Source organism: Pyrgilauda ruficollis, unplaced genomic scaffold (genome assembly GCF_017590135.1).
Source record: "Pyrgilauda ruficollis isolate IOZ18807 unplaced genomic scaffold, ASM1759013v1 scaffold3, whole genome shotgun sequence".
Classification (NCBI taxonomy): Eukaryota; Metazoa; Chordata; class Aves; order Passeriformes; family Passeridae; genus Pyrgilauda; species Pyrgilauda ruficollis.
The window spans coordinates 11,161,082-11,175,080 of NW_024524377.1; the positions used below are offsets into that span (position 1 = coordinate 11,161,082).

General features: G+C 40.8%; 1 protein-coding gene across 1 annotated transcript in view; it reads left to right on the plus strand.

The window, feature by feature from the left end:
- The window catches only part of CNTNAP5 (contactin associated protein family member 5), a 258,798-nt gene that overhangs the window by 108,574 nt on the left and 136,225 nt on the right, over nt 1–13,999 (plus strand). The window contains exons 4-5 of the mRNA XM_041473346.1: nt 6,134–6,281; nt 13,160–13,363. Of these exons, the coding sequence (XP_041329280.1) occupies nt 6,134–6,281; nt 13,160–13,363 (352 nt within the window). The remainder of the gene's footprint in view (nt 1–6,133; nt 6,282–13,159; nt 13,364–13,999) is intronic.

Genomic DNA, 13,999 nt, shown 5'->3' on the forward strand with positions numbered 1-13,999 from the left:
TCACTGTGTTGCTTTGTGACAAGATATTAACAGTTCTGGCTTGATGTGTTAGGCAGGACTTTTTCCATTACATAAGCAAAGTAACATTTTTCACCGCTGGCATTCACAGGATGCAGAAATGGTAAAATGTGAAAAAACCCCAAACATTTAGACTTTTAAATAATATTTTAGGGGTTTTTTTTTTTTTTTGGTGTGTTTTAGGGCTGAGCTGAGGTAAAAGGGGCGAGTTTCTACAATTGCCTGAACTGACAGTTACTTTTGTTTTGCAGCAGAAACAAAATGTATTTTTTAATTTTCATTGTTGCAGAAACTTGTAGCCACAAACCTGTCCAGGCCTAAGGTGCAGCTAGCAAGCACTGATGCAGTATAATTTTTCTGTGAAAAGAAACCCTGTAGCATCCCATTAAAATCAGAGGGTGCTGAGTTCCCGTATGGTGTGTTTATTGTGTCCTTGTCATGGTAGCCCTTGGTCTCTTTCCACACATGCAAGCAGAGACTTAAGACCCCTGCCATAACCTGGTTTTAGTCACTGGATTTAGTACCCACGCCCAGTAGCCCCACTGAGTTGCATTCCAGGTGACACAGACTTCAGCAGAACTGAAATCCCATTGCCTTTGGAGAAGATAAAAGTCGGAGTTTGTTTCAGCCTGAAAAATGTGAAAAGCTAAGCAATGCTTTCTCCTTCCTCTTTGAGATTTTCATGTTGTTTCTTCATTGAAAATTCATTCTTTCCTTAAAGTGCATGTACACTCAAGTAGTTGGGGGTCATTCCCCAGGAAGTATGTTCTGTATCACTCCTAGCTCGTGATCTTTCTCATCTGGCTACGGAAGTTTAAAGGGGAGAATGACATTATTTTGCTCATAAGTACTGCAGTTCTGGGATTTATGACAGTCGTAGCTGCTTTTTGTCTCCCTTTGGTTCCCTCACTAAGCTCTGGATAGCTTGAAACAAGTGCCCTCTTGTCCTTTTTCTTCAGGCACTGGAGACAGCGCACTCTGATGTCACAGGTGAGATTTGAAGGCAGAGTGAGTGCTCTTTTCCATGCTTGTATTTCTTTTACTGAAGGTTGAAATGTAAATTGCAAACATCTATGTTGTGTGCCCTCTGCACATTTATAATCTGATTATTTCTTTCCCCTCAATTCAGCTCATCAGAGTTACTTGGGCAGAAATTAGAGTTTTCAATGTGTCTTAAAATCCCTCCCCTAGAAGTTAGTTAACCTCAGGTCTGCCTGCTCACCGTACAGGGCTGAGGATTGTGCCAATGTTGCTGCTTGCATACTCATTTTGAACCCATCCCATTACCCGTCTAACAAAGTGGGAGAGCAGAATGTATTCAGCAGAGCCATTATGGAAACCACCTTCTGCAAGTCTGTAAATAAGTTGTCATTTAGTGTGTAGAGAGTTCGTGCTGGGGGAAGCTGAGATAAAGTCCTGCATCTGATCTTATCTTTTGAATTAACTAGGCTTTCATGAGCAGACACTTGCACCCAATTTCCACTTGTCTATAGGGAGGTGGAGACCAGTCTAAGAGTTTGGCCAAAGGATGATCTGGAGCTCATCAAGTCTCACTGGTATGATCTGGCATAGCTCTGAATTAATTAATGAGGTAAAGAAACAAATATGTGTCTTCAGGGTTATTAAACAACTGTCATATTTCACCGTAGTTGTGTGACATTTTCCTGAACTGACCTTGAAAAGCTTTGGGGATACCTCTGAATGGGAGAGTTGTGAAAATAGCCCCTTTAGTTGAATCATTGTTTTTCCTGAGGGACTCATCCATGCAAATTCCAGACAATAACAGCAGTTTTGAGATTTATGCTTCTTTTTGAAATTTTCTTTTTCATTTAAACTGGAGCTCCATTTTGTCCTTTTCACTACAATCCATGAACTAGGTGAGCTGAGCGTTGGGAGGAGCACTGTGCATGCTTGTCTCTGCCACTCTTCCCTACGTGCTGACAGCTGCTGCCCAAGAGGCAGCGCTGAGCGGGTTGGACCCTCCTCCAAACCACTGCAGCTGCTCTCCCCTCACCTTCTCATGCCAGTGGGACCTGCCTTTGCTGGCTCATAAAAAAAGCCTCATAAAATATTACTGTGGTGCCGTGGTCTGTGTCACAGCAGAGCACCGTGCAGCCAGGCATTGTGAAACAAGCTTGGTCCGAGGGGCAGCCCTGGCCGGCTGTTAACCTTGTGGCTGCGGGCACTGGGGAAAAGCTTTTGCCTTCAAGAAGCTGGTGGCAAAATTTGGCACTAATGGAGCTCTTTGATTTATAAGCCCCATAAAATGCCAGAGGCAGAATTTCCCATGTAAATCATCCGTCTGTTGTGTTTACAGGGCTTGTTAAAAGGCACAGATTGAAGGGCTGTGCTCCCTCCCAGAGCAACTGTGTTGCATGGGAAATGCAAGTGCTTTGTTTTCTGCATTTTTTTGTCATTTTGGTCCATTTTGGGAATGAATCTTTATCAACAACAAGTTGTAATAGAGGCCATTTCTCAAGAGGGCTTCTGCCATTCTCACCGATAGGTTTACCGTTGATCAATATTTGAACATCCAGGGCTGCGAAATCTGGTACTGCATCCTACTTTCATCTCCTTTAATGGATGGATTTTTTTCTTTGTCAGCTGTAGATCTTAAGTTTTCAAGTGACCATCTGTGGCAATTGGCATTATTCAATCAATGGTCTACAGCCCACAGGTGGTCCATAAAGCATCAAAAGGTGATTTGTACAGCAGTGGGAGTTGGAAGGAAAAATCAAAGCAGTCCTGAAGGCACACACAGTGACACCCTGTCGGTAGCAGCAAGCAGGGATGTGCCAGCAGCACACAGAACCATCTTGTAGGCACAGATCAATGGGTACAGCATTGCCTGTGGATTTCCTTTCTCTAAAAGGGTCATTAGCTCTTTGCTTATCAGAGAAGCTTGAGAAAAAAAGTGCTATAAGGGCGATATTGGCCCTTTGAATAGTTTATTTTTACCAGTGTGGCTCTTTCAGTGTGGGAAGGATGTTTTTACATAGTTGTCCATCAGGTTTGGGGTGAACAAACTGATCTGGAGGCTGGATGTGAATAATTCTGGCTCTTGCTTGAGGTGTTGAGGGAAGATCCCTAGCAGAGATGCCAGCGGGTAGGCAGCGAGATCAGCTTGCAGTGGGTGTGGTGCAGCTGGGAATCTTTTCCCTGGCAAAAACACAATCTCTTTGATGGCACAGACAGTCACTAAAGTATGCTGGACACCCCAGCTTGTTTCACAGTATTAAGGTGTACTTTTTCTTTTGTCTCTTACTTTTCACCTTTACTTTCACTCTGGTCATTGCATTTTAAGCTTTTCTTCACAATTGGGAGGACTGGAAACCCTCTGTTTTTCTTCTTTGTTGTTTTTCTTCTTTCTTTCTTATCTTATTAAAGGTGAGACATTTACATAATCACAGGACTCCAAGAACATGAAGCAAACAAATAGAAAACAACAGTCTCCTTTACACACCTTATATATCCATAAATGTCTTACTAAAAATGTGGGGACTGCCACAGCTGTGACTGTGAGGCTTCTCTCTACTGACAGTTTCATTATGGGAAGAACAAGATTTTTCACCTGAAATATAGGAAAAAAATCTAGGAAAGACTCTCTGCTGGAATTTGAAATTGGCTTCTATGTGGAAAGCAGTATGAGCAAGATCAGGACATATAGAACTACTGTTTGTTCCACTCCTCAAAACATACCTGCTGTATTTGGTTAACTTTGAATTAACATCAACATTTCATTTAAAAAAAATAATATAGCTTAATTTATGAGAGGTTAGTTAACTGTCACATAATACTTGTAGGAAACAAGATCTTGTGCATAAAAAGTTCAGAACTAGAGGTACAGGAAAACCAAAGCTTTGAAGACAACTGGGATAACCAAAATGTTCCCCTTTTCAGCCTGATAAGCTCTTAATAGAAATAATTTTACAGATCTGTAATGGATTAACCCCAACCATTACCTGAGCCCCACACAGCTGCTCACTCTCCCTGTGTGGGATGGGAGAGAGAATTGGAAGATTAAACATGAGAAAAGTCATGGGTTGAGATGAAGACCATTTAATGGGTAAAGCAAAAGCCACCCACACTTTTGCAAGCAGAACAAGGAGTTTATTCTTCACTTCCCATGGGCAGGGAGGTTTTCAGCCATTGCCAGGACAGCCAGGCTCCATCACATGTAATGATGACTTGGGAATACAAATTCCATCACTCTGGACATCCCCCTGTCCTTCTTCCCCCAGCGCTGTGTGCTGAGCGCAGCGCTGCCGATGGGATGGGATGGGATGGGATGGGATGGGATGGGATGGGATGGGATGGGATACCCCTGTGGTCAGCTGGGGTGACCCCTCCCATCTTCCCATGCCCTCCAGTCTCCTCACTGGTGGGATGAGGAGCAGAGGAGTCCTTGACTTTGTGCAAGCACTGCTTGAGAATAACTAAATCGTCTCTGTATTGTCAACACTTTTTCCAGCACAAATCCAAACCACAGCCCCATACAAGCTACTGTGAAGAAAATTAACTACACTTCAGCCAAAACCAGCACATGATCACATGTTCCAAAGGGTGGTTTTTCAAGTAGGTAACTGGGATTGTGAGAGATCATTTCAGTAACGTTGTTCATCTTCAGAGGCAGGCAATAACAGCAATGAAATGCAAAGAGTGTTTTAGGAAGGGAGATATATGTGGTCTTTTGCATTCATGACAGGGTGGAAAGTAAGGCCTATTGTATGTAGAAGAGAATTTCCCCAAGTTACAGTTTTTAATGTGAAATGAAATAAACTAGGTATGGTTTCAAAGGATTGTGCCTTAGAAATGTTCCAGAATATTGTTTATTTAATATAGTTCTAATAAAACAGTTGAATCCTGAGTTTAGTGGAACAAGAATACACTGAATTTGAGGTTTTACACCATCTATTATAACATTTGGAAAAATGTTGGAATGCTTGTATTTGAGGAAAAAAATTGAGTGGAGATGAACCCCTAATCTCTTTAGCACATCCTTCAACCATCAATATGAATTGTAGGTCTGTTTTAATGGGTTTATTCCAATTTTGCTCACAATTACATTGTGTAGGTGAATGGTGCCAGTTTTTGAACTGCAGAAGCATTTTACACTGGTACAACTTTTTGTGATGAAATTTTATGCTTACAAAATGCAGGACCTCTTTTACAAATATGGCTGTCCTGTGAGATTATGTTTTTGTGTGTTCTCTCTTTGCTTTTCATGTTTTACAAAACCGTTAGCTTCAAATTTCAATCCTAGCTGAATTACTGAAATGTTCTGAGGCTTGCAGGAAGTCTGTGATATTCCTGGGCCAATATTACAGATAAGGGTGTAAAGATGAATTGAAAATGCTTCAGGCAGGAATACAGCCTTGAAGTTTTTCTGAAGGTTTGTCTTTGAAATCCCTCGGTCATTCTTCATCCATGAGAGAATTTCCTCTTGTTAAGTTATAATTCTGACTAGGGCCATTAATTTTGGCTTGCTGTTGCAGGCAATTAATTAAATAGGTAAGGAAAGAAATTAAATTATTATGTTTGCATGCTTTAACTCTCTTGAGTGCAAACACAGTCAAAATGCTGATTCTCCTGTGTACTTACTCAGGCTTTTATCTCTTCCTGTTCCTTGCTTGAATTTTCTGTTGGGTATCTGGAAGTACACTGTCCTGTTCTTCTTTCCAGACTCTCAAGAACTTTATTGGCTTGTGTCTATCATTTAGTACTTCCATGAGTGCACCAAAGGCTAAATCAAGCCCCATCCTTCACTGTGATGACAGGACCCTGACTATTTTATGGTTGATGGAGTATTGCAGTGCACGGAAATAACCTGGGTTAGAGAAGTTGTGCAGCATCTTCAGTATCATCCCCATCTACAGCCTGCTTTTGTAACTCTGTGTATACATCCCCCCACTCTGCTGAGGTGCTGCTGTCTCCCTTGTTTCCCTTCAAAAGAGATGCAGCACTTAGCAGAAAACTTGACAATAAATTTCAATAATTTTAAGTAATTTTTGAGACTAAGAATTGTGAAGATGGGTGACAGTTCCCAGCCTTTGTTCAGAGTGCTGCATTCACTTCTTGTTGCTTAATGTCTCACCAAGGCTCTTTGTCCTTCCAGGTTTTCACAGGCAACAGCAATGCTGACAGTGTGGTTCACCACAAACTGCTGCACTCTGTGAAAGCTCGATTCTTGCGCTTCATCCCCCTGAAGTGGAATGTTGGTGGAGGGATAGGATTGAGAATTGAGGTCTTCGGCTGCTCTTACAGTAAGTGGCTGCATCTTAACCCACATTTTGTAAAAGAGCTTTTACGTGGTGCTGGTGGTGCTGTGGAAAAAGAGTGCAGTAAAAGTTTTATGAGTTAAAATGTAACATGAAACACATTGTTTATTGCCATTGTTTATTTTTTCCAGAAGTTGTTCTTGCCTTTCTGCCCAGGGATGTGCTGCCCATCTCACTCAGCTGGTGAAGCCTCCTCAGGGCTGAGCCCACCACAGAGCAATTTGCTGCTTCTGGGAGAGCCAGACAGTCAGATGCTGCAAAACCTCGTGCCCCCTGAATGTCACAAGGCTAATGGGGAGCTTTATAGGGCTATATTTGCCTAAACAGGCAATTTTGTGAGTTTAAGGCAAGTTACCCAGTTGTGAAGTGCTGTGCATTCTGCAGCTCTAGTTGTATTTGAGACTGATGACTTTATAGCTTCAGAGTGCAGAGAACCTGTCTGCTGATTTAACTGCTTTTACATGACAGCTTTCTTTGGCCACTCTTAACACGAGATGGTCTTTGGAGATATAGTCTGTAGTGTTTTGGGCTTTGGAGCAGCCTGCAAATGTTGCTGGCTTGGGATGTTTTGGTGACAAATCTTGTGGTAGTGCTGCAGATGTCTGACCTATGACTGTGGCAGACTGTGGATGTAAGGCAAAAGGATTGATGCAGCTCCATGGCAGAAAAGGGAAGTCCACTCATGAGGAAATACACCTCCAATATTTGTTTCTCAGGTGACTTTGTGTTCATTTTTGTGACTTGAGATGCTTCTGGAAGTGGGGGAGATTTTGTTGTGGAGAGTTCAGGGGATTAACAGCATCTTGCAGATAAATTTGGTGTGGTGTGGCACAAGTGACCATAATGTGACACACTGCACTGGTACACCCCATTTAGCTTAGGTCCTTATCTGTTCCTCCCAAGCACAGATAATGGGCTGTAGCAGAATAAGCATGAAAACTAATTGGGAGAAAACCTAAATTCATCTAAGCTGAATGAAAGAGAAGTTTATTAAACTATTTGATTCACATGTTCCCACTGAACAAAGACACAGCTCTAGGACTCTCTGGGACCTTGTCACTGCCCATGGATCTTAGGACTGCTTCACATGGTTTCACAGGAAGATTCTTTTGGTCTCTGTGTAGATCTGTCTTCTAGAAGGTTTCTCTACCTGCACAGGCAGTGTGGACTGGCCTACAACTGCCTGGTCTCGATGCACAGTCATTAGGGCAAAAGATCTTTTCCAGGTATATTAGTGAATATGTAAACTGAAATCTGAAATTCAAAATCAACTGCCTTTGGTGACATAATTCTGAAACAGCCAGCTAATCTGTTTTCAAGAGCTTTCTTCTACCAGACCTCTGCAGTGAAGAGTATAGTCCAAACAGTTGTGTTACAACTAGAACTTGACCTTTGGGAAGGTTGAAACTTTTGTGGCTCTTTTTTCATTTTTTGGTGGTAGTGCATGTGATGTACTACATGAGCACTACTTTCATGTCAGACCGTGGTTGTATTTTCTGTGATACAAAGATGATTTCAGAATCACTTGCAGGCTGAGTTTCCTTGTGTTATCATCTAAGTCTTCATCTTTGTCCTGGACCCTGCAGTTGCAGGAAATAAAAGTGCTTGTGCAGAATTAAGGTATGAGATTAAAGCGAGCCAGAAAAGAAATAAAGGGATTCATAAAACTTTTACAGGGTGTTGAAATATTAATTCCATTTATATAAATGTGCCATTCACATTTCTCTCTGGCAAATTGCATATGCCAAGCAATACCTGTCTACAAGTTGTGCTTATATAGTTTTACTGACTTGGCTACTCCTAACCCAGACACACCAGCACTGTACAAAAGATGTTTGATCATTTATAAAATGTCATCTTTAGTGGTATACTGACAGAATATCTGCTGCAGATCCTGAGCTGATGTACAGCTACATAACTGCACTTTGTAAAACTGATAGCAGACAGACTCATCCACCTTGTTCAGCTGTAGCATAAGAAATAATAATCTGGGAAAAAAAAATATTAAATTACAAAGCTTAAATTTTTTAGAGACAGGCTGTTGACCAAGCCAGGAAGGAAACTGAACTAGAAGAACAAGTATATTGAATGTGCACTACCTGCATGCATGTGTCTGTATGTACATGAAAGAAGGAATGTGATGCTGAGAGTAGAAACAGCATCAGCTGATACAAATTCCTCTGGAAGAGCCATGTATGGCTTCCCTGCTGCCTTTTTAGGTGAATGTGACAGTCAGGTGGCAGTAGAAGGCTCTGTTAACCCATTTTTGCTGTATGGCTCTCCTATGCAGTATTCTCTGCCCGAGAGGCCCCAGGAGCACAATCCTGTGCCAACTTTTGCAAGTGCAGCTTTCATTGATGGCTGTTTAGCAGGGGGCACACAGAAGGCATCAGGTCTTGTAGGTCACCTGCCAGGTGACACTTTGCCAGGACACAGCAACAAAACATACTGAGGAATCCTGCTGTGTGCATTGGATGCCAAAGTGGTAACTTAGTCTGGGATGGTGCTGTGCTGCTGCTGAGTAGCACTTGCTGTTGTTTATTGCTTCTGCTAGAAATAATTTACTATGAATTTGTTCCTCAAGTCTCCCTGTCAAACAAAAGAGCTTTCATTTTTTTGGTTTTTTGGGGTTTTTTTTTTTCCTTCTTCCCTTTCTCTTTTCACCCTCTATCTGGCTGCCAGTTGTCATTGTTTCTTTGGAAAAATAATAACATGTTTTGAGCAGAAAAGCTATTTCAGATTATGAGTGTACCTGATCCTATCCCATACATATCGAAGTTCCTATGAATAAAGGACTCCAAGGCCATCATGTAAGCTGTAATTCACAGATAGCCTGCTAAATGTTTACTTCCTTCAGAAAGTATGTATGTAAATGAAAATTGATTACATTTTAAAAAAAATTCCTTTAAATATCTCATCTGGTATCCTCAAAATAGGCACTGAAATAGGAAGGAGAACATCTGAAAGCATACATTAATGTTTCCTGATCAGATGATGAGTTCTGTGGAAAGTTCCATGCAGAAATATGTGTAAGCCCTTGCTGTCCCTTTGCAGCAGTGGCTCCAGCAGTGTATTTGCAACAGATAAGCAGAGCTGCAGCAGAGGACATGCTCAGACAAATGGCAAACCATTTGCTTTTGGTGCTGGAGGTGACTAGTGTATCTTTTTACTTGGGAAAAGTCTTGTTAGCTTAGCACAAGAAAAAAGAAAATTGCTGGCACAATTGCTTTTATAGGATAAGATTTATAGCCAAGTTGAAGATGCCGATCATATTCTATAACTGGTTAACAGCCCAAGGTGCATCAGCAGAATTGGGTGGATGTGCGGTTAACAGGATGGGATACCACAGGAGAAGCAATGATAGTGTGTGAGACAGGGTGTCTTCTGAGAGCAGAATCCTTCATTTGCAGTTCAGGACTCTGATTTCTCATATTTTGCTATCATTGCTTCAGGGAATATGATCTGATATTGTGCCTTTTTATTAAGCGATATTTTTACTGGATTATTTTTCTCTTTTTTTTCTCTCTTTTTTTTTTTTTTTCTTTCTTTTCCCTCACCTTCCTTCATCCTCTTCTTTGTCTTCCTATGAGATAGAAAATAACTCATTGCAGAGTGTCTTAATGGTCATTGACCAGTCATGTTTGTAATCAAATGCACAAGGTGAATACCCAAGTGATTGCTTACCCAAAAGAAGAAGGGATTTTTGATAGGGGTAAAGCTGCATGGCAGAACAGGCACCTCTGAAATAGTCATCCACACTCATCCCTTGGGTTGCATGTCTGAGAGGGAGGTGGGCATGGCTTTAGGGTCATTCAAGCCAGTAAGCTGAGACTGGCCAGGGGACGCATCTCTTCAGACCACGATTGTCCTCTTCCCTTCTGCCAGGAGGGAATTAAAGATTCTGTTCGTTGGTGCAAGCTCAAGACTAAAAGTTCCTGTCTCACATGGCAACTGTTCCTAGAGTTATTCTTGCTTTAGAATATCTTTGCTAAGTAAGTGTTGACTTTTCCCAAAGTTGCTAGGAGGAAGGACTTTCTTCTTGAGTGTGGCTGTGTATCCTCTCTGCTGCTGGGAGCAGATTGCTGCACGAGTAAGCTCTGTGCTCTCATACTGCTGCCAGCCTGTCAACAGCCTTGTTGATGAGGACAGTGTAGAGAAGAGCCCAGGATGAGTAAAGTCTGTCTTCAGGGAGCATAAGAACACCAGCAGGCAGTGCAGGATGAAATCACATGTTGTGTTTTAGTCTGTTATTACTACAGATTTTCTGAGACTTGAAACATTTTGGATCCTCGCTCACTTGCTGGTAGAGGGTTCTGGACATACATGGACTAAATAAACACTAAGCAAACACCAAACAGGTTTTCTGGAGTGGCTGTTTTTAACAGGAACCAACGATTTGTTGTCATGCAAGCTGCCAGTAATGACTTTTGACTGCCAGTGTTAGCATTTATTTGACATATTCTCGTTTCATTCAGGGTTGTTTATTGGCCAATGTGCTCACAACTGATAATTAGTGGAGCAGAGCTTTTCAGAAACAAGTTTTCCTTTGTGATATACTCTGTAAATGTCAGTAGTAGAGCTCTTCAAGAAATCATGTTATGCTGTGGCTTAATGGAGAGTTAAGAACAAGAACTGAAGTGTGAATTTAGATTGGCTGGAGCCTTGGATCTTAGGAAAAAGATTGAAAAAGGGCCACTTTTTGTGCAGCATTGAATCAGTGCACCCTTGATCCTGCAGTACCTTTGGGTTTTAAGAGCTAGGAGAAAAATCAACTTTAGTTGCAAAATGCTGTGGAAATCAAAGACTGTAAATTCTTTATAAGCTATTTCCTAATTGCTGCCTGTGTTAAAATGAAACCATTTTTTATAAGACACTTGTGATTTACTTTAACCAAATTGTAGTATTTAATGTAGTTAGGGGAAATCCACAAGAACTAAACTGCCAATTTAATTCCCTTTATAGAAACTGGCAGTCAAGGTGTCAATAGAGAGAAGTCAGCAATTCTGAAGAAGCTGTTTCATAACACCTAATTCAGAAGTTAAAAACAGATGGCAGGAATACTTTCGTGTTTGTGATAATTCCTAAACTAGCAACTGTTCCAGAAATGAAGGGAAACAGCCTGTTATAATTCTGATATCACAGATGAGAAGTTTGTCATAGTTTATTCAAGAGTGAATTTTCCCCAGGACTGAGTTTCTTTGTAGTTTTAGTCTCATAAAAAAAATCACTTACCTTCTGATTTGGAATGAAGTTGGCTATGGAGTTACAGAATTTTGCATCAAATTGAAATGTTGTGCTCCCTGCAAGTTTGTAAGTGTGCCATCAAACTCCTGTACAAACTGTCATACTGACAGGCAGAAATTTTCATGGTAGTTTCCATGGTAACAAATCACTAACAGCTGCTTTATTTTCTGAGCTTTTAATAGTTTTTAATTGCAAACCTCTTTATTTTTTTCACAAAAAAAAAAAAAAAAAGAGAGAAAAAAAATGTTACCCCCCCCCCAGCTGCTCTTATTGTTTTTGACTTTTAAAAAGGAGCAGATGAAACTAGTGTTAATTCTTAAAAGGATAAAAGAGCTCTCAATGGAGTTTAGGTGACTTAAATTACTGATTTGAATCACCATACAGTTGCTGACTGGAAGTCTTGATCATATGAACCTCTCAGTTATTTTTCAGAAGAAAATAGAAAACTGATAGCTTTGGTTTGTCACTGAAATGTATGGTTTTTAACCGAAGAGAGTCTACATTCTTTCTTCTTGGGCGCTAGGAAGGTGTTGCTTCTCTTTGTGCATCTGCCTCAGTAGTTGTGTAGTTTAGTAAACCTCTGTTCAAATTCTTCATTGTCTGGTATTCTTTATTTCTAATATTTTTCTTAACAACAGAAAATACCCATTGACAAAATTGATACGTTATACATAAATTGTGTCAAATTGCAGTTGGATAGAAATTGGAATTGAAGTAATGTATGTCAGTCAGATGTTTGTGTACAACATATTACTTAAAAGTATTTAAAGCTACCTGAAGTATTCCAGTTAGAGATACGTTTAAAATTTTGTTTAAAAACATGTTTTGCTTAAAAAAACTACTTCATAAAGCTGAGAGAGTACTTCAGACCACTGCTGCCAAAGAAAATATTAATTCCAAGTGAGGAACAGAAAGCTTGTTTCCTACCAGAATGACTGGGATTTTAGAGGCTGGCTGAAGGGGAAAATATGTTTCTAATAGGATTTTCAAAGGTGTATAATCAGTTTAGATGCCCAGTTCCCATGAAATCTCTTCAAAAGCTTTTTGAATTGATATTTGGCTATCCCTGCCAGCCTAGGCAATTTGCATGCAGAAACAGGGCTGATAAATGCCCATCACAAGCAGGCAGCCAGCCCTCGGAGGCTGAGGGGATCCTTATCAGAATGCAGAGGTGGATGCAGGCATGGCTGACATGCAGGAACAGCTCAACAGACACTTGTGAAGCTACAAAAGTGGAGTGAGTACTGAAGTGTTCAAAGTAATGAATAACATCCTGAATGCATTTGAGATGAACAGCAAACGTGGCGAGGGATGTTCTGGAGATCTGAATGTGATGGAAGGCACCTGTTCTGTTCTCAAAAGTTAAATGAGAGAGAAGTGTTGTATGAGGAAGGCAAATGCAGCAGGGTTCTGGTTTTATCCTCATGTTCCCTTTCTCCAGCAGAGGGGGAGGATTGGAAATGGATGAAATGTGGTTGCCCAAATGACCTGTACATCCTGTGGATGTACACTCAGGACAATACCTGACTCCAAACTGTATTTGAAAAGATCCTGAAAAAAATACAGTCCCTCTTCTGATGCTGCCCCTCCTTGCCATTTTGCCATTTTCTTTCTTCCAGAGTCAGATATTGCAGACTTTGATGGCAGAAGTTCACTTCTCTACAGGTTCAATCAGAAGCTTATGAGCACATTCAAAGATGTAGTTTCCCTGAAGTTCAAGAGCATGCAGGGGGACGGAGTCTTATTCCATGGAGAAGGACAACGTGGAGACTACATAACCTTAGAACTGCAGAAGGGAAAGCTCTCCTTGCACCTCAGCCTGGGTAAGGGTAATTAGGATTACTGGTTTGCATATAAATATATTACTTATACTGGACAGTATCTGAAAAGTTTAGCTGATATCAACAGAACACGCTGTGTGCTGATGCCATGCAGGACATGGTAGCTGAGCCAAGAAGGGACCTTGGCTTCTCTGACTAGTGCTGAGCGAGGCAGAACTAGAACTGCTCAATGGCTAGTTCTGATTCTTCACATACCCTTTTTTTTTTTTTTTTTTTTTTTTTTTTTTAATGTGTGTGTAGGGTTTTTGTATTATTTTTAAGAACAGCATTCTCAGGAAGTGGTCTTTGGACTGCAGAAAAGGTTTATTTTTGGTTTGTGTCTAATTTTTTTCCATTCACTCAGTGATTCAGAGCTGAGCTGAGAATACAGAATTTCAATGATAAGATACTGGTCAAAACATTGTTCACACTGCTAAATGTTTCCTTCCTGAAAACTGAGTATTCCTTCTTCAATATCTGTAAGGTTATCACTGTATGATCGTGTTGGATCAGAGCATCAGAGGAGAGGCTGGCTTAATTTCTTTCTGTAGAAGATGCTTGTTTTTTCCCTGATGAATACAATGAAGCACTTTGATAATGGTAGGGACTACTGCAGTAGGAGTGTTGATACCCCCTCTC